We start from the raw sequence: 21,476 nt of genomic DNA on the forward strand, positions 1-21,476 counted from the left end.
ACAAGAGCCTTTCACGTCTGGCAATCATCTCCCGGCATGTGGCTGCAGACAAAAGGAAACGTTTTAGAACATTTTGGGTTGATTTTTGCCAAGGATAATTTTCTTTCTCTATCCCAGACTCATTTTTGGTACCTGTTTATTCCTTCTGAACGCAACCCCACTTTTGCACACTGTTTGTCTTTTTCCTTCGGGGCTGTTTACTCTGAGAGTCAGTGATGCGGTGTTGATTTTGAGGTGTTTTGATGCTAATGGAGGATGTGCGGTGGGAGGAGCCCACGGCTTGATGAGCTCCAAATGTTCAGGCGTCGCTGAAAGATGCGGATTGCTTCTGACAGGTGATGAGGCTTTTGTGGTTGAATGGAGATCGGAGGAGTCTTGGCTGACAGGAGCAGTGCTGTTTGACTGATTTCAAGGTGTGTGTGGGAGTGTGTGAGAGTTGCCTGGGCCCAACCACAGTGATTTAGAAGAAAGTCTGGAGGATGCTTTGATGTAGCCGACTACTCGGGGTCAACAGGTAGTGGAGAAGTCACCAGCTGTGAAGGAGGCTGTTTTCATGAAGCAGCTCACTGAGTTTGTTTGCTCATGTCACTTCCATGACAAGTATTTTTAATCCTATTTTAATTTGAAACTGCCAGTTTCCCAATCTGTCACTCAACCTGTCACCAAAGCTCAAGTTATTTGATGAATAGCATGTTTTAAGTAAGGTTGAGCTTGTTACGCTAGTTTGGGTGCAGAGCAGGCAACTTTGAAAGCAGATGCCATCACAGTTACTCTTTGTTACAAGTCATCCTTGCAATTTGTACCATAATCAAAGTGATTATTCTCATTTGTAAATGTTTGTTTTTCATTTTATTTTCTTTCTGGTTACTTTAGAGGCACAGAAAACAGTTAAGTCATGAGGCATTCTTTGTTTGCTGAGGACACACTGTACATTTTTGTGTATACAGTAATCGAGTAGAGATTATAAGTTTCTACCTAGCCCTGTCAGAGAGCTAATACCTCAAATGCGGCTGAGTCAGAGGAAAAAGGTGTTGACTGTTTTCCGTCAGAACTTGTTTTCTTAGAACCACTGAAAACGTAATGAAAGTAAACGTCTTGTAAGGCGTTTACGATATTCACTGATTCCTCCTGGGGTCTTGTTATGATGGGAGAGATGAAAGGGAAAGAAAAAAGGGGCAGCAGAGAGAGCTAATCGGGATTAATTGGCTGCTGTTATTTTGACCCAAGGCAGAAAGGAGATAAGAAAAAAATGGGGAAAAGTGGAGAGGTGAAAGGAGGAGAGTGTGGGATTAGGCATGTGAATCTACAGGAGGCCTGAGGTGTGTCAGAGAAAGGCAGAGTGAGCGAAAGAGAGAAAGCTGACAGGGTCTCACACACACACACACACACACACACACATTGTGCAATACATATTACACACCTGCTAAACGACAGCATGTTTTGCCCTTAATTACAAGCATGAATCACTGCTTGGCGTCTGTGTGTCAGGAGGATGAGTGAAAGCATGGAGAGAATAGAAAAGGATGACAGAGAGCAGAGACGACGAAAGAAATGTGTCATGCTCAAGTGAGGGCACGAGGAAGCGTTGAGCGAGAGAGTTTGAAAGTAAAGAGAGAAAGTGTGAAAATGAAAGCGTCCAGGGAACGCAGGCACAGGTTGAGAAGACGTGGACGTACACGAAGTCCTTTAATGTTGAAAACCACCTTTCAGCTCCAATTTTCTCTGTTTGAAACCAGAGACAAGGGCACTAAAAGGTTTTTAGTGTTATAACCCCCCCCCACATACACACACTTACCAGTATACACACACAAACTGAAAGTCATTGTATACACTCACAGTGATGTGAATTTAATCCACATACATAATTACAGCTACAAACATTCTCACAAACACTCACACAGTAACGTAAAACACCTACACAAACACTCTGAAACCTAAACAAGAAGTCCACAGCAAACATATAACTGATACAAACACATTAATTTTTGTGACTGGAAAGACAGACACATGTCTTTGTTTTGGGGATATCATCAGAAATGAACTTGTGAGTATGTGCGTCTGTGTTTGCGTGTGTGTGTTTAACCAGCTGTTTGCCTTACAGGCTGGTACACTGAACATAGGAGCCATTTGTCTGCCTGTCTGAAGCCATTAAGCAAGGTTTTATTTGAAGCCAGAATAAACGTCTGACAGCCAGAAACATCTAAAATTAGATTAGGAATGGAAAAAGCTTTATTGGCAAGGTAAGATGACTCTGACCTGGCGATATGTAAACAGACGGGGCCATTGCCATAGAGACAAAGAAATAAACCTGAATATTGTCAAAATTCCCATAAACAGTGTGATGGTGCAGAGACTGTAGTGAAGCCTGGAAACTGTCGCTGGAGGTTTTTGTCTGTTGAGTTCTCAAATCATCAAATTCATTAAAAACTCTAAGTTATAATCACAAAGTGTCTGAGAAAATAATGGCTGAGATCAACTTCACCTCATTGTTATGATTACAAATACCTCTACAGTGCGTGTTAATTATCACATGGAGACCTATAATGTCCATGTCATTAAAGCAACAGGCCTGACACTGTCTCTCTGAGATTTAATCTCAGTCTTTTAATTTTTTTTTATTACATTTAATTTCTCCACAGTCCATCAACACCATCTTATCTTGCTATTGCGTGGCAACTGCTCTCGATTCATCACACAGCCTGGCCAGTGAGAGGAGCTCGATAGAAAGCACATACGAACTGACCAAGTACCTGGAATATCAGCTTAAAGAAATCAAAGACATATATGTGAGTATGTGATTCTTTTCCTGTACAATCTCATTGATTTGATCAAAGCCAACAACAAACATATATATAAGTCATGGTCAAAATATACAAGGTCATTATCAAACACAGCTCACCTTTGAAGAAACTTAATCACATTTAGAAACATTGCTACAAAGGTTCCCATTAAAGCAGATACAATAAATAAATAAATAATTTAAAATGATCTATTAAATGATGATGTGAAAATATTAATAGGGTTGCTGGTGTTAATGGACCTATAGAAAAGAGCTCTGCAGAGCTTCATCACGTGTTTCAGCTCTGTTTGATGCCCAATCCACTGTTTGGGTTCACTCTTACTTCCACCAGCTGCAGCAGGCAAGCTGTTTTCAGTAAAGAAAAGCTCTCAAGGAGCAGCTATTGTAACCGCTAAAGAGCCAGCTATTTCCCTCAGGAGTTGGTGAAGGCCAAAAACAGAGGTAAAAGCGAGTGAATACTGGACTTAAATTTACCTGTTGTCTAAACACATGATTCCAAATGAATGTTAATGTTCCTGAACAGCTGGATGTGTTAATAAGTAACCATTTGCTGACAAGTTTGGCATACAGTATCAACTCATGTCACAATGTTTGCAACATGTTTCTGCTGCCCCAAAGTAGCCAAGAAAAAAAAAATCAGTTACGGCAGGTTTAAGGAATCCATTTGACATTTAGTGAAATACTCCTAAAGTTAGATGAGAAGGTCACTAAATATGATGCTGCAATGGCAGAAACCTATTAACTTAGCTAAGTATACTGAGTGGATACAGGGAAACAGCTTGCCCAACTTTGTTCAAGAGTATCACCATATCTAGAGCTAACTAATTAGCATTTATTTGTTTAATCCATACTAATATATCAAAGTAAAAAAGGCTATGTGCAGGTTCAAGGAATTTTTTTAGCTATTTCTTTGTACGTCCCACCGACACTTCCTGCAGTGTCGCTGCCTCTGACATGACAAAGCTTGAGAAAGTACTGTACCCAACCAAGAAATTTTATTGCTTTTTTAAAGTATTGTTACACTTTATTATGCTTAACTAACTTGAAGAATGTGATCTGACTTGGGCTTTACTGTGTTACTTCTGACATCTTTCTTATTAAGGTTATTAAAACCTTCCGGTTGGCCAAACTAACTTATATGAGAAAACAAAGAAAAACCTCTGGAAACATCCGCTAAAGATTAGATGTTCAACTTTGACCTACTCTACTTGCTTGGCTGTGGGCGTACAATTTTCCTGTGTAATGATGGATCATGACAGACAAGACAGGAGCTTCACTTTGATTTGAACTTCCATTTATGTGGTTTAGATAAACTGGCTATGTGAGGTGCTTTGGGCATCTGATCAGGAGGCCTCCTGGGCTCCTTCCACTGAAGGGTTTTGGGGCAGCTGCTCTGATCATCTTTTCACTTATGATTCTTGCTCTATGAAGCTTTGTAAATTGTTATAATGAATGATGACCCAAAATGTATGAAAATTAGCAATAAAAGAAAAGGATCCGAATCTAGTCCACATTTCTTTCTCATCTTGTCTTCTCATTGCTGTTTATCTCTTCCAGCTCACCTATCTAGGCCCTCCATTTAATGAGAAAGACTTCTCCCCTCCACGGCCCAACAGCACAGCTTTGTCTCTACCCAGTGCTGCCACCCGTCTGGAGCTGTGGCATGGCCTGGAGAACCAAGCTCGGCTTGCCCAGAACCAAAAGGCTTACTCTGTGCTGCTGGCAGCTGTCAGGGAGCTGGCCCAATCCACCCTCTGCCCCTCCCTTAAGACCTCCCTGCTGCACTTCTGCACAGGCCTGGATGGACTGCTGGGGTCAATATCTGCTCTGATGACTACCCTTGGTTACACACTTCCTCCTGCGTCTGCGAACAGTGGAGATAATGCTGGCGAGCTGCAGTACCCTCAGAGGGGGACAGGAAACGAGCGACCAGCTCCACTGATGAGTCACAGTCTGTACAGGTCTAGAACTGGGACAAGGACAGAGTCCACTCAGCGTAACAACCAGAAACGCAACGGGAGGAGGGTGGTCAGGGGAGAGAGGGAGGACGCTGTCACTGTAGGAGACCACAGCTGGAGGGCGGAGTGGTGGATCAAGGGAGAAGGAAAGAGGAGAAAGAAGGAGGAGAGGGAAGAGGGAAGAGTCTGAGAGTGGGAAATGGGCTGCCAGCAAAGAAGAGATAGTAGAAGAAGAGATAGTAGGGGAGGAGACAGAAGAAGGGCTGGAGCAAGAGAGAGGGGTGGAGAGATGGGGGAGGAGGAGAAGGTTGCTGAGTTTCAACCAAGATGGAGAAGGAGAGGAGCCTGTACACAGGGTTGAAGTGTTGTACCCAGGCACAGAAAGCTCCAGCTTCATTCAGCAACCGACCATCCCAACCAACACCAACAATCAGTACAGCTACACCCTGAACTCACATCACCCAGACACACTCAGGAGGGAGGATGGATTTAATATAGAGAGAAGCAGAGAGTTAAAGGTGGAGCAGGAGGAGAAACAAATAGACATGGACACCATCTCCTCTTCCTCCACTTTTCATCATCAGCTTCGACTTCCTCGCTCCCTTTTCCCCCCGACTCTCCAATCTCCCCTATCCACCCTCTCCCTCCTCTACCAGTTTGGAACAAGTGAGGAGCACACCCTTGTCCCCCAACCGGTCCCTCTATCTTTACGAAAGGGCACTGCCCTACTTTCACCGCCTCTGGCTCCTCTCCTCTCCTCCCCCTCCTCATCCTCCTCTTCACTCCTGTCAGTGCAGCCAACCATGAACGACTTTGCCAGGAAGGTAGAGGGATTTTGGATATTACGAGAGCTGCAGAGTTGGCTGTGGCGATCAGCGAAAGACTTCAACCGTCTCAAGAGGAGACTTCGAGGCTGATACACTGAGACAAGGCTGGAGACTGAGAGAGCACACACACACACACAAACACATGACTGTGCAGTATATCGGAAATCTACTATTTGCACAAAATCTGAGTGGAAACTAACAGAGAGCTGTAACAGACAATAGCACATAAACACATTCATGCTTAACACATTCATTCATTCTGTAGTGGGAGAAGTGAATGAAGGACTTTTTGGCAGGTCACCAGAAGAGCTAATGGAATATCACACACACAAAGCCAACACATTACCAGCACTGTCACCCGTCTAATGCACATAGCAGCTCATTGAGCGAGACACACTGAGCCTGGGCTGAGTTACCGGACTTCACGGCTCATAGATCAACAGAAATACCACTGTAGGTGGTTAGACACACACACACACACACACACACACACACACACACACACACACACACACACAGGGGTAGAATGAGTGACAGTCAGTGAGACAGACAGTGCAGTCATTGAGCGAAAACTGATTCGGTCATCCCAGATGTGTGAATCAGCAAACATTCAATTTCTCACAGAGAATCAGGGAAAATTCTGAATGGGTTAAAGACAAAAGGGAAGGACATGGTCAGAGGGATGAAGAGGGCACAAAGGGGAAGAGGAAGAGGCAGAAAAGGAGAGGAAGATCGGAGGAGGCGTGAGTCAGGGGCATGATCGCTGGAAATAACAGGCACAGGGTTACTGCTGAGTAATCAGAAGTTGACTGGTCAGTTACAGTAACTCCACAACAGTGCTACACATAGTGTCTAGACAGAGAGGTTGTCAAACACACACACACACACACACACACAGATTTATTGTGGTATTTGGTGCCTTAACTTGCCATTCACTTCTGTGCTGTTGTATCACCCTTTAATGATTTCACACAACTGAAAAATATGTAACACAATCTTAAAATGTTTAACAGGTGAAGCATTTTCTTTTAAAAACCTCAGATATCATTATTTTAGTGTTTAAAGGAATCATTTAGACATTTTAGGCACTGGTATTTTTGCTTTCTTGCTTTTTAACTCCCTTAAATGAGAAGATTAAAACAAATACATGACTGAATATAAAGCTGGAGCCAGCAGACTTAGCATAAAGACTGGAAATGAGGGGGACGGCTAGCCTGGCTCTGTCCAAAAGTACAAAGTGTATCCAGCAAGCACTTCTAAAGCTAATTAATTAAAACAGTGTAGCTCGTTTTAATTTTCGCACTTTGCCAAAATCCTTGAGGTTGCCAAGCATACAGCAGAGACTCCAGGAAGTCACTGCTCTAAGCTAAGAGATAGTCCAACACTTTACCCGCATAAAACAGTGACTTGTCACTTTTACACCAGTGGTGGATAAACTGTGGTTCTTTAGGAAGCAGTTCCAGGATATAACTCCTTCTAAAACCACAAATTCTAGGTTTTCCCCTTTGATTTGTGTACAAGTTAATCAAACACAGTGTGTATGTGAGCTTTAGAAATCTTGTCAGATTTATTTACCTTCAGGCAGAGGTAGGCAGGCTGTTTCTCTGTGCTCTCAAGCTCCATTTACACATCTGCAGTAAGGTCTTATGCCACAGCTACTGTATGTGCACAGGCTTCATTGTAGCTCCTCTTCAGAAATGTAGCTGCACATTCAGGCTACACCAGCTACGGAAATGCTACATGTAGATGGTCAACATGAGCTGTTTATGTTTTGTCCTACACGTTTCTGATGCTGTAGAATCAGAGAGAAGACAAGTTGAAAACTTATTCAATAATCTTTTTGGGATGGCACATCTAGCAAAGCTGTTTCCACTGCATAGCTTCTGCTAGTTAGCATTGAAATGCATGAAACAGTGTAAATACAACGGCTGTACAAAGAGCCCATTGTAATGAAACAACGTGGACCCTCCCACTGATGCTCGCATCACAAATTTAAACACAGTTACTCTGGATAACATAATTAAAAGCATCACTTAACCTGATCAATAGCTGTATACCCATTTTAATGTTGCTGTGGTGCTATCAGCAGGTGACGCTGAACCATAAATCAAAGCCTACACTGTGGGTATCTATGACACGGCTTAACTTGCGGCTTGAGCTTCATATTTAAGAAACTAACCTGAGAGTGATATCAATCTTCTCCTCTGACTCTTGGCAAGAAAGTGAGCCTTCCAAAAATGTCAAACCGTTCCTGTAAGTACAGTCCTAAACACACAAATTAGACACACTGCCTTTCAAAACATGATATCGAAGTTTTCCCCTTGGCAATTTACAGATGGCTTAATTTCTCTTCAGTAAAATATGTAGCTACATCTCGTCATTGTGCCTTGGATGTTGTGGCTAAAGGTTATAAATCATATCTCTATATTAGCCTATTTATTGAACAAGATGTTTATTTATTTTTCTCCAGTGTGAAAATACTGTACTGTAACTCAAGAGAGAATAAATACTAGCTTTTCTACACAGCCTTGTGTTACTGGTCATTTGGGAGGAGAGACTGAAAAAAAAAAATCCAAATGGGATTTTTGTTTGTTTTAGTTTTACAGGGAAGGTTTCAGATGATTGACATGAGGGGAGAGGAGTTTGGGGTCAGGGCGTTTACTGGAAAACAATGGCTGGCTCATATTCGTGGCAAAAAAATGGAGCGAGGGAGGTGGGGCATGAGAGAGTTTTTATTTGTCTGTCCAGGTGAAAATTTATGATCATTCTTTTTTCCTTTCATCTCTGTCATCCCACCTTCCACTGCATCATCCCTCCTTTGCTCTCCTTTCTCATCATACTATCTCACGAAGCTCCTCTTCCCCCCAAAAAAACATCCCTCTGACCCGTGACAGTGAAGGATTTACAAGAGTGCAAACAGGCACAGGTACAAACACACCCCTCGTAATCCCATTAACCACCCAGCTCTCTTGTTGTGTCTGTTTCAATGCCACCATTCTTTCTGTCGCTGCCTCTGCCTCTTATCATTTTTTTTGTACTTCCCTTGTCTTCCACAGCCACTCTTTTATCGCTTCATCACCTTTTATCTTAATTCCATTCTTTCATGTTTGTCTTTATTGCTCTCCTCTACACTTTTTTCCCACATGCTCTGCAGCTCTCTGGCTCCCTCTCCTTGCCTCAGGCCAGATATTAAAGGATCAATGAGAATCTCCCTTCCATCACCTCCAAAGTACACACCTGCACACAACTGCACACACCCATTCTGACACACACACACACACACATAGTGGCAAACACACAAACATGGACCATGCTCTGCCAAACAAGTGCACACAAGAACCTTAAAAAGTGGCATTAGCTGAGCAGGAAGTGACTTACATAGGAGGTCGACAGAGTCAGTGCTGACACATCATCGCACACACTCGTGACTCTCACTAGGTGGGGGAAAGGGTTAACAGTGACAGAGGCGTGACACGTACCCTGTATATACACACATACGCCAGTGTGTTTTTTACATTCAATAAGCAGTGACTGAGTGGCTGCCAGTAGTCAACAAAGGCAGCTTTGCATAGTCTGTATATGTGTGTGTGTATTGTCTGCCTCTGTGTGGGCTTGCAAATACAGCACGTGTGTGAATCATTATCTTTATGTGTCAGAAATTCGTTGGAATGAGGCTTGTCAACCATAGCGATCTAACAGCCATCACTCAGTTGTCTCTCTCTCTCTCTCTGTCTCTCTCTGTCAGCAAAGCACAGACAAATTGCTGTAACTAATAGCTAACAGAATAGTGGAATCCTGTTAGTATGACTCAGCTGGTGAGTCCTTCAGTAAGAACAGACACTGTGAGTGACAAGGCTTCGACATTATTGGCTTGGTCTATCAGGCAGCTGCTGCTGACAGAAGAACACTCTGCTGCTCAGGCAGGCCTGGCTGTCTGATTGGCAGGCTACGAGCTAATACAAGACTTACAGTCTATAGAGGAGCTGAAGTGCGAGCCATCTTGGCCCAGAAAGCATCTCTTCTGTTCTTTTTTTCTGGCCCCTTTGCTCCAAACTCCATTCGAGTCTTAAAGGAAAACTCCAAGAATCTGTGAAATTTCCCTATTTTCTCCTGTGGTCACCTGCTATGGTGCTTTATTTTAGCACTTGTACATAAATCATTTTGAGTGTTAGCAGGCTACTGGAATCACTGCACAACTGATAAAATATTAAGACTTCTAGAAATTATGAATACACCAATTTAGTGGTGCATTCTTATAACAACTTCACAATGGACACAAAAGGCTTTATAAAACTGTTTTTGTGTGTATAGTAGCACTCACCAAGACTTATAAACACACTTTGATGTATACAATTATTGCCATTCCTCTTTAAGAACTATTTGTTCTGTCTGAGAATTGTATAGTAAAAGTACAGAACACCCATGAAGATGAACTTCCAAAGCTTGGATAGTCAGAAGATGAAAGACTGCATTGTAGAAGATCAGACTCATTGACAGAATGTCAAAGATAAGAGCTTTTGTCTACAAAAATGTGATAAAAAAATAAAATAGTTTTGTTAAGAAACATTTGATCATAAGCTCGTTCTTTTTCATGCACAGCTAACAGTCAGCAGAAGCTAAAGATGATGCTTTGTAAAGAGCTAAAAAATCAGCCAGCGTCACTACACTCACAGTGCAGCCATCCTCAGAAACAAACATGAACGAACTTGAGTGAGTAAATACCTTTTAATATAAGAAAGTGCAGTGGTGGAAGAAGTACTCACACTGTTTAATTCAATAAAAGTAACAATGCCACAGTGTAAGTATATATGAGTAAAAAGTACTATTTCTACCGCTAAAATATGGCAAAATCAAAATATAAAGTAGCAGAAAATTTAAATACTCAAGTAAAATAAACATGCTGTAAAATTGTACTTAAGTACCAAACTTTATTAAATGTACTTAGTTACTTTCCATCGCTGTGAAGGTGTTCATAGATTCACATAAGAAAAATATGTGTGTCATGTAGCTGAAATATATTCCCAGGGTTGGACATCTGAGCAAGGTAAAATGCAACACATTGTCCTCTGAAACACCTAAAAATATAAACAATATACTGACAACAAGCTAAACAATGGAAGCCTCTTGACTTATAATGAGAAAACATTCAACATGATTTTTTGTGTCACATGATAATTGTGGTGTGTATGATGTCATCACCGAAGCTGACCAATAGACCTGGTATATTCCTTTAAGATGAACAGATGCACTCGTCCAGCCATTCTTGGCCCTCCTCTTCCTCCCCTGTCTGTCTTTCACACTCCTATTTGCTCTCTATCTTTTTTTGTCACACTCTGTCTCTCAATCTTTTTTCCATATGTCTCTCTGCTTTCCTTTATCATGTCTACCCATGCCATGCTTTCTAACCGTGCAAGTGGCCATTTGGTGTCATTTTGTGTTATCTTTGTTTCATTTTCACCCCACGTGCCCCCTTTTTCTTTGCTACAATCAAACCCTTTCACGATTCCCTCAAATTCCCTCGGCCACCCCCGCGCTCTGTCCGTCTTTTTCCATCTGTCTGTCTCCTGCTCTCTTCCCTCTCCCTCCCTCTCTGCTCTGCTCACCTGCAGCACATAAAAATTCCTAGTTTTTTCTCCAGAGGATTGTTCAGTCACTCAGGGATTTACTGCATTCTTTAATGCTTTCGCTCCCTCTTTCTCTCCATATCTGTCTCCCCTTGTTTCTCTCTGTTTTGGCAGCACTACACAGCGTTTGATTCCGCCTATCTTCTCTTTTGTCCTTTTAACACATTTATATCTTTCTTTAAGCCCCTCTGTGTTTTGTGTTTTCTTTTTCCATCCCACCCTACCATTATAATAACAAAAACTAATCCTGTATCTGTCGTTTCCATGGCCCCACCCAATTTTTTTAATATTTTTTTTATTTTTTACTCTTTAGCACCCATAGTACCTGCCCGACCTGGCCTCTCCCTCCTGCTGGGTTTCTGCCATGACTATGAACATCCCGCCTCCACTTACTTAGCTGGAGGGCACAGGGTTGGGCTGCAGCTTCACACCACCTTTTTTTGGGTTGGTGGGGGTAGAAGGAGGAGGCGGAGGGTGAGCTCCAGGGCCCGGGGCCTTGGATGAGGCTGATTTACGAGTTAATCAATTGGTCGTCCGTGTGAGTGAGCACAACCGCAGAGGTGTGTGAGCTCTTTCATGTCACTGTCTGTGCTTGTTGACTTGGTCCCTTAGGAAAACACCGGCAGCTGTCATTCCCCGTGTTGCTTGGCTCCTTGACATATTTTCAAAAGCAATTAGGGAGAAAATGTGTCTGGGTGTTCATTCAGCTGATGGTTGAATGGCTTGTGTGTGCTTGTGTGTGTGTGTGGATGTTTGTGTATGGTTTTGTGGGTGTTAAGGCCTTACAAAAGCCTTACCTAACTATGAAAAGCAATGACATTGCACACATATTGCATAAAGTGCCTTTTACCCTTCTAAAGAAATGCACAGAAGCAAGCTTTGATTTACAATATGTGATTTGGCAGCAAACAGTTTTCCTCTTCTCTCTCACCACCTGCTGAAATTTACACTACATTCACATTAAACTGTCACACTCACATTCACACCTACGGGCAATTTAGAGTCACCAATAAACCTAACCTGCACGTCTTTAGACTGCGGAAGGAAGCTTCACACAGGCACTGAGAGTTCATGTAAACTCCACACAGAAAGGTCCCACGAGGTTCAAACCCAGAACCTTCTTGCTATGAGACGACAGTGCTAATCACTGCACTGCTGTGCCGCCCCTGAAAAATACAAAACTCTTTGCCCTGTTTTCAAGCAATGAAGCTACTTGCCACAGCCAGTACCTGGTAAAGAGTGCACAGACAACTTGACTGACCAAATCAGTATTTTAAAATCAAGCAGACGCTACTGACATTCAAAATCGGTGATTACAGAGAAAGGCATGGGTGACTAAATGTAGTCTTCTTAACTGTACAAGGCTTACATCATGTAAAGGAGTGGCGACTCTCTTTGCCACTCCTTTGCATCATCTTTTCATTATTTCATAGTCAGTGGGAGCAGCAGTGAGAATGATTTAATATAGCTTTGAAGCTGATTTAGAAGAGTGCACGAACTGCCGAACAAAACAACTTTATGTTTGAGTTGTCCAGAAATATGATTTGACACCTGCTGCCAATCTTAAACAAGAGTTTTATTTGTTATAATGTCACAGTATAATGGACTTTAACAGCAAATTTGAGTTAAAGACAATTACACTGAGTGCAGATTCACATCTTTAGTTACTATGCTCTAAAGCAGCAGTACGGTAAAAACAGAACAGGCGAGACTGTCGAGGCTGAGACTGATCTGCAAGAGACTTAAATCTTAAATCCTCACATACTAGAAGACAAATTGTGCTGACTGTATATCAATGACTATCCTTTTTTAGGAGACCTGTTCAAACTGATTAATTTTGTTTTCATGCAGTTTCTTTCCAGGGTTTGCTTTTAATTTATGCTTGTATGTGTACTGTAGGCTATGTTATGATAAAGTGATGAAAAGAGCAAACAAGCAAACTTTAGAGGAGAAAGTCTGAGAAAGAAAAGCAGAGCCAGAAAAACAGACAGATGATAGAGAAGATGTCTGATGGCATCTAATAAGTCTGATATCTGACAGACATCCTGGCAAAAGCACAGATGAAAATTCAAAACAGAGGATTCAGCAGTAGGGTTGAGTGGGGGATAGCAAAGCAGCGTGAGGTAAACACATGCAGCCAAACACAGGGTATATCTCAGCACCTTTGTTCCCCAGGCTGAGCGATTCTAAGGTGATTCCAGCAGCTATCGCCAGGAACTTCGCTCCATGCATTTGTTTTGCTCATTTTATGACAATCATATCCCTCCCCATCCCATGGACAATTGCATTTATGATTGATGGATGATTAATGGTTGCATTTGGACTAGGTGCAAAAAGGGGTTTTTCCTCTTTTAATCCTAAGGGTCTCGGGTAGGAGTCAGTGAGGCATTTTACATGTTGCTGTGTCGTGGTCTACAAGTTTGACATGTCACGGTTTGTCAGAGACTAAGACGCCTGTTTTGGACCAGCTGTTCACTCACACTAGGAGGACTTACAGTGCACTCTCTCTCACTCTTTCTCACAGACAGACACACACACATATTTCACTTCCATCCTGCTCTGTGATCTGAAAATGGGAAAATGGTACGAAAGGTAAATAGAAAGCTTTTAAACTGTCTGCAGGACACACAAAGACAGGAGATTATGGAAGAATTACAGACTCACTCATACTTACACACACAGTCGCACACTTGTTTTTGCCACTCAGGAGGAGACACTCCACTGACTAGTCATTTCCTGAAGACCTATATTAATATTAACCCTAACAGCTACATGCCTCTTAACTTTAAAATGGTCTTTTGGTATGTTTTAATTATTGACAACAAACGTGATTAAACAACAAGCAAAAAAAAAAAAAAAGGTTTTTTGCTTTGTAACAGTGAGCCACATTTCTTCATTATGGTGAACATGGACACTATCTTATCTTGAGTGTGACCCACATACACTGTCCTGTTGTAGCTTAAAATAGTCCTCAGCAAATGAACAACTGATTCCTATTGAATCTCCAATTTTTACATTAATTAAATCTTTTGTAAGAATCAAGGTGTTTATTTTGTGACCTATTTTAAAAGATTTGCCTCTTAGGAGCAACAACAGTTTGAGAGATGGATTTATTAATTTATTATTCGATCTTTTTGTGGGATTTGAAGACTTCAACATAGATGCACCATATTGCAAACCTTATTCTTGAACCTAGCTTTATTCAGAAACCTGAACCCTGAAATTGAAATGTTTACCTTGTGGGATCTCTCCTCAAATCCCAGGCGATTCTCTATAGTATGTACCCACAACTTGATTGATAAAAGTAGTAGACAAGAGACAAAGCAGTTGTTCACTCTTTCTTCTTTTCTTTCCTGGGCTCTCACAAAACACTCGGACAATTGTTTCCTCTCCAACAGTGCACCATTTCAAAAGGCAGAACCAAATATTTTCCCGTTCCAGGCCTGGAAAGAACAGAGGGCATATCTTTTTACGGTCCTCTTAAAGACCCCATGGTAATGTGATGCTATTTCTTCATTCCGTCACGCTGTCTGAGTTTTCTTTTCTTTAATTCCCTTTTGGTCTTTTACCATTTGAGCACATTAAGAAAAGAATGGACCAAAACAAACTCATACTTGTGTCTGCGTGGAAGGAGGAACAGGGATGAGCAAGTAAGAAAGGTTTAGAAAAAGAAAGGGAGCCTCAGCCAAACAGATGAACTAGTGTAAGCGGTTTTGATTCACATCCTATTTGTGGCACCAGTTGTATGTTTGACTGAGATCATCTCAAACCTGAAGACCCACCGCAGCGGTGCTAATATCCAGAGGAGAAATTCCCACAGACTGTTTCTCTGTTTCTTTCAGCGCTGGCAGTTTTAATCCAGAAAGGTTTTACATCTTAAAGGTAAAAAAAAAAAAAAAAAAAAATCTCCCATCTGCCGTACAATCCTGCCGTGCAAGTATTTACTGCTAGGAGCAAGAATATTCAAAGGGATCCAAAACAAGTTGTTTTGAATAAATTGTGCTTTCATGTTCATTTTGCTTGGAAGATGGAACAAAGAACAAATGCACAGGTCAGTTCTGCCCTGGGTTTCTTGGTTCAGTGTGGCAGTCAGAGTTAATCCCTCTGCTTGGTGAGACCTGAAATAACGAATGACTAGAATTAGATTTTGCACAACGTGAACTGGTTTGACTGACACATTCTACGATCAAATCAAAGTGCTGACAGCTGGGACTGATTTCACACAACTGTTGTGGTTTTGGAGGCTGAGGACTGAATGGGAAAGGAAAATACAGAGGAACATAGTAAAACAGAGACAGAGCTTGAAATAAGGGTAAAGATGGAACTTCTTTTTTCTTTGACATCACATGAGATTATTAGCTGGAGCTTAGGTGCTATTTGTTTTCTAATAAGATAACTGTTATCATCTTTGACAAGGAAAGGGAGACTGAAAAGTAGGAAATTGAAGTGAACTACAGAGATGCTCAGATACAGTTGTTTCATAGTCTACAGCAGCTGCAGTTTGCCAAGTCAGCAAGAGGGTCACTTTCTTCTGGCACCCATTTTCTCTGTTATTTAACATAAATATGTAACAAGTTACCCAAGATACTCTGGGGCAGTGCAGCAGGCTGCAAACACAACAGAAATGTATTATCACCTTATAAAATTTATTAGGTGAACATGTCCAGCAGACACAGAACAACATTCATTTGGAGTCCTCTCCTGAAAATCCAATCTTCACGCTACTGTGAGAAAACATCTGTCTTTAGCCGCTAAGTGCTTCACTGTGTTCACCGCCTAGTTGCTAAATTCATTTGTCTGTTTTTTGGTGCTGGTCAGGTAGCGTACTGTGTGTCTGTCTAGCCTTTTCACTACAAACAGCTGCCTGCTGTGGCTGAAAATGACAGTGAGACAAACCAGTAAAGTTGCAGGCCACAAAAACTTCAACAATGAGCTGTAATATGCTGAAACACTGTGAAGAGCTGAGGGAATGTAGGGTTTGCATTGTCACTACAAGGACCTCTTTCACAAAGCATATAGACATCTCAGCCATAAAAATATTGATCGGAGAAGTTTTGATGGTTTGGTTCAACCGCGCCTAAAGACAAACGTGCAGGACAAAAAGCCTGCTGTTAAAACGTCCTCCTGGCTGCCTCACATCACCTCACTAATCTCTCTCCAAGAACTCTGCATGGCTCTGTAGTCTTGAACCGTTGAATCATACAAATGGGTATAACAGCACACATTTTTGACCGCCTCTCTCCTCTTCATTTTGTTGTACACACAGAAAATTGCCAAAAGTCCATATGACTTCTAAATTGACATCTCTGTATGCTTGTCTGTACTGGAGGACGGATCTCTCCTTTGTTGCTCCTCATCTGTTTCTTCCCATTAAAGTCTTTATGAGAGTGACTTTTTCAGTATCCAAACTGAACAATAGTAGAGGTCTTGTGCTGTACATATTGTAAAGCCCTTTGAGGTGAGTTTGTAATTTGTGATTTTGGGCTATATAGTATAAGTGACTTTGCATGACTTGTGAAGTAGTTGTATAAAGAATGAAAAACGACAGCCCGACCAGCACTTTGTTTAAAACATACTGAGGCCCGGATGCTGACACATGTGATTCCAATAAGGGTCAAAGTTTAACGTTGATTTGAGCTCAGTGATCAGGTTCCTTGAATCCTAAATTTGCTATGACTTCACAAGACCCCTTTGAAGTCGTAACACTTCAGCAGACAAGCTGAAACTCTGACCCCCCGCTACAATTTTTGAAAAGAACGGCAAAGAGAAACATGATGAGTGTGACGAATAGGGAGAAAGGAGTTAAATGCAAAATCAAGAACTGAAAAACATCTTCCATGAACATATATTTTCCTGATTTAACTGAGACCCAGTTTTGCTTCTGCCACTCTTAAGCCCTTGGCGGAATTTTATTAAAGTATGCTTTTAAGTTAATGCATGGTCTTATCAGGCATCTCCACCCAGCTCGGCTCCTCTCTCAGCCTCCCCCACTTCATTCATTATCATTTCCCATCTTCTTCTTCCTTTTACTGTCTCCCACTGCTTCTCAGTCTACCCTTTCCCCCCTCACACACACCTTTTCACTCTCCTTTCGTTGTCTGCTGTCTAATTTACTCCGCCTGCTTCGAGGCACTCATTATCTACTTGAAGTTATGTGGCTCCTTAAAAGGCAGAAATAGAAGAAGGGCAAGAGGAGAGGGGTAATACGTGTGGCCTGAGACACTAAGACCTCCAGTTCTCTACTTCCCCTTCAATCTGTCTTTTGTTTTGTTTTTCATTCCCATCCCTCCATTCAGAGTTACTATTACACCAGTAGCCCGGTCTCTTTCTCCACTCGCCTTGTTCATGTGTTCTTTCCCTGGCTCATCCATCATGTGCTGTCGCCGGCGGTTGTGATGCTGTCATGTCATTATCTCATATTTATGTGAATATGCTTGTCCTGTACTATTGCTGTGTGGGTTTTATGCATACTCAGAGCTTCTTTGACTCCATCCCCTTGACTTAAAGCGCTCCGTGTCATAATTAAAGCCAGAGAGAGACATTTGATTGGCTCACAGGTTTTTGATATAACACTACTCTCAGTGGTGGCTGTCATTTTCAGACAGCAGGGGTCCCCATGGTAGAAAAAATTAATGTGCTAATTACTTTTAGGCACCTCCTTGCCCCACAGGGTACAAATGCATCATAAGCAATTTGGAGGATACTTTTTATTATTGGTCGTTCAGAAGTGAGCAAACATCCGGTATCAATTTGAGGAGCCACAGTGGGAGGCTAACCCCTAACCACAGCACGGCTGGTGCCATGCTCTGCCCATTGAGCTGCAGAGCACGACCGTGCAGAGAAACAGCAGGGAGAGTAATCACGGCCTACACTCACTGCCCCAAAGGGCCAAATGCCCCTCGAACATATAAGATAACTCAAGCCATGTTCAGCTTGGACTCCATTTCACATCTTCTTTCAATTCTGACCAAAGTCAAGTTTGGTTATAATAAATCTCATCTCATGTACATCTTTCTTGCCAGCATGCCTGGCTCTTCGCTCCAAATAACAGCCTCAAACGCTCCCATCTGTAGTGATAGATATCTCAAAAGGGTTTAAAGTCAAACTGAAATTTCTATTTTCTTCATTTTTTTTCTGTAGGAAAATAAAACCCATTAACTGGCTATTGTGCAATTTATAAAAAGAGAATAAAACTGTATATGGTCATAACTGTGGAAGCAGCTTCTAAGACTTTAAACTGGGGTTGCTCTTTGCAGCAGGTGATTGACGTTTTATGAGCAGGAGAGTCTTTGTCAACCTCCTTGGTTCACTGACTTGAACATGTCACAACCCCAGTCTGTGTACACCAATACAAGATGTTTGTTTGTTTGTCCTTTACAACAAGTCCACAAACCACTGATTAGGTGCCATTAGCAACATAAGATCAAACGTTTGTGGTTATCTCCGTTTTACCAGCTCTTTAAAATACAATTCATCAGCTGGGTTGTGGCATTTTTCTGACTGTTGTAGGATAAAACCCCGAAAAGGTCTGACTTCCTTTGTTAATTTACTTTTTCCAAATAATACTTCAGTAGCATGGTCTTTTTCAGTATTGCCTTTCTACACATATAGGATGTACATCAATTTTCAAGGCTTCATTTACTGCAGAAATGTACCTGAATTTTTAGTTTTGGATGATATTGTGTTTGTTTGTTTGTTTTACCGCTGGCAGTTTATTTCTTAGTTGAGTACCATTTAAGGTTATTTGCTGGACTTGAACTGCTTAAATGTCAAAATAAACAGTGGAAAAATGGAAGTAACACCAGATTTTTGAACAATAGGGAATGTCTCTGTCAAGTTCAAGTTGCTTTGTTTTCCATTTGTACAGATAAACAGAACAAGGATTCACGCTGGATTCTTCGCAGAAGAGAAATTAAAAACAAGAAACAAAGAAAAGAGGAGCCATCATGATGTGAAGGTTTTAATTCACTTGGAAAGTGGAACACTGATGTATGGAGTGAAATCATACCAAATATATAATTAGGTTTAAATGTTACGTATTTGGTAATAACAATTCTGACCAAAAAAATACACAAGTTAAAACAACTACCAAGGATGAATACAAACTGATATCCTAGGGGGGGTACAAAATATAATAATCTTTAGATTGACTCCTAAAAACTTATGAAGTGACATGTTCCTCATGCAGTTTTGCTGTTACCTTATCCATTATTATTATTATTTCAATACACGCTTGTGGAAAAAATATGTTTTTGGCGCTTTGGGGTTGCAGATTGGACTGCAGCACCCACAAAAGGAAGATGTGTGAAGCTCTGCAGTGAAGCTAGGCAGAATGGGTGTAATGAGGAATAATGGGAAAAGTTATTCCAATTCAGACAAAGTATGAGTTTTGAGACTGAGAAGCAGGAGAAAGGCCTCCAAGTTATTGGAGGGAAGAACAGCCTGGAACCAAGGAGATGTGTCCAAAAGATGAATTCATGATTTTGTTTTTTGAGCGCTGGATTTCATTACGTAGAAAGCTCCTGTTCCAAATCTTGCTGGGCGGTAAAATAACCTCACTGGAAACAGTTCTGTTTTACTCCACAATGCTGTTTCCCAAATGCCTGGCCAGAAGTTAAAGAGGTTTAATAGACCTCTCCTGTAAAATGTGGCAGTGTGTTGTTTTAATAAGTCTCTGTCGCCCCCCTGTGGCGAACAGTGAATGTTACTACAACCCCAAATCAAAAAAAGTTGGGACGGTAAAATCAAAATTAAAACTGAAAATAGTGATTTGTAAATCATCTGTGTCCTGTATTACACTGAAAACAATACAGCAACACATTATTTGATGTGATACCCAATCAGTTTTATTCGTTGTTCAAAATAAACACTTTAGGTCTTCAATTCTGATGCTTGCAACATATTCCACAAAAAAAAAAAAAAGTTGGGACGATTGCAATTCAGGGCTCTTAATGGGGTAAAACAATGAAGTGATGATTCCATTTGAAACAGGTGACGTCAACAGGTGGCTGCAACCATGATTTGGTATAAAAGTGCCATCCAAGAAAGGCCGAGCCCTTTTGGAGCGAAGATGGGCTGAGGACCACCAGTTTGTCAAGATATGCCTGAGAAAATTATTGAAATGTTTAAAAACAGTGTCCCTAAAAGAAAGATAGGAAGGGATTTGGATATGACACCCTCTACAGTGCATAGCAAAGGGCAAGGGTACAAGCCTAAGCTGGATAACCGTGCTCTCCAATCTCTCAGATGGCGCTGCATCAAGAATTGTCACTCTCCTATAAGCGATATAACCACATGGGCTCAGGATTACTTTGGTACACCTGTGTCAGGCACTGCAATATGTAGTTACATCTATAAATGCTACTTAAAACTGTACTGTGCCAAAAGGATGCCCCATGTCAACAGTGTCCTGAAGCAGCAGTCGAGTGCTCTGAGCTTGGAGGCATCTGGGACGGGCCATCACACAGTGGAAACGTGCACTGTGGTCAGACAAATCGCTATTTCAGGTCTTTTGTGGAAGGAATGGGCACCATGTGCAAAAAGGACCATCCAGACTGTTAGCAGTAACAAGTCCAAAAGCGAGGGTCTGTCATGGTCGGGGGTTGTGTCAGTGCCCTTGGCAAAGGTCACTTCTGTGATGGCTCCATTAATGCTGAACAATACATAGAGATGTTGAAGCAACATATGCTGCCTTCAAGACGACATATTTTCCAGTGTTGAGAAAAGTAACAGCAACATCACACCGTGGTAAATGCTTTACTGTCCCTACTTTTTTGGAATGTGTTGCAAGCATCAGAATTGAAGAACTGAAGTGTTTATTTTGAACAAATAATGTGCTGCTGTATTGTTTTCAATGCAACACAGGACACAGATGATTTACAAATTACTATTTTTAGGTTTAATTTAGATTTTACATACTGTCCCAACTCTTTCTGATTTGAGGTTGTATTAGCTGCTCATGGCTCCTCATGAGGTGTGAGCATGTCTGACTGCCTGTGTGCAGTTTTGGGCTGAGAAGAATGATGGCTCATGTTCTTCTGCTAATGGAATCATGGAATTAGATATGTTTTATGTTTCAGGTACCGTGAGACTCGCCCTCTCCCCTCACCAACCATTCTCACGTTAATGAAAATTAAGACCACATTGAGGTTGTATGAGTGTGAGTGTGTATGTGTGTGTGTGTGTGTGTGTGTGTGTGTGTGTGTGTGTGTGTGTGTGTGTGTGTGCATTCACTGATTGCTGTCTGGACTTTATTTAAGTAGAAACA

General features: G+C 41.5%; 1 protein-coding gene across 1 annotated transcript; it reads left to right on the forward strand.

Moving 5' to 3' along the window:
* Positions 1-2,245: 2,245 nt before the first annotated feature.
* Positions 2,246-8,024, forward strand: clcf1 (cardiotrophin-like cytokine factor 1). The gene is made up of 4 exons (XM_020591578.1): positions 2,246-2,266; positions 2,640-2,786; positions 4,358-4,852; positions 4,887-8,024. The coding sequence occupies exons 1-4, from the start codon at positions 2,246-2,248 to the stop codon at positions 5,673-5,675; spliced, it is 1,452 nt and encodes a 483-aa protein (XP_020447234.1). The 3' UTR covers positions 5,676-8,024.
* Positions 8,025-21,476: the final 13,452 nt, after the last annotated feature.

The sequence above is a fragment of the Monopterus albus genome, unplaced genomic scaffold (assembly GCF_001952655.1).
Source record: "Monopterus albus unplaced genomic scaffold, M_albus_1.0 scaffold2.1, whole genome shotgun sequence".
Lineage (NCBI taxonomy): Eukaryota > Metazoa > Chordata > Actinopteri > Synbranchiformes > Synbranchidae > Monopterus > Monopterus albus.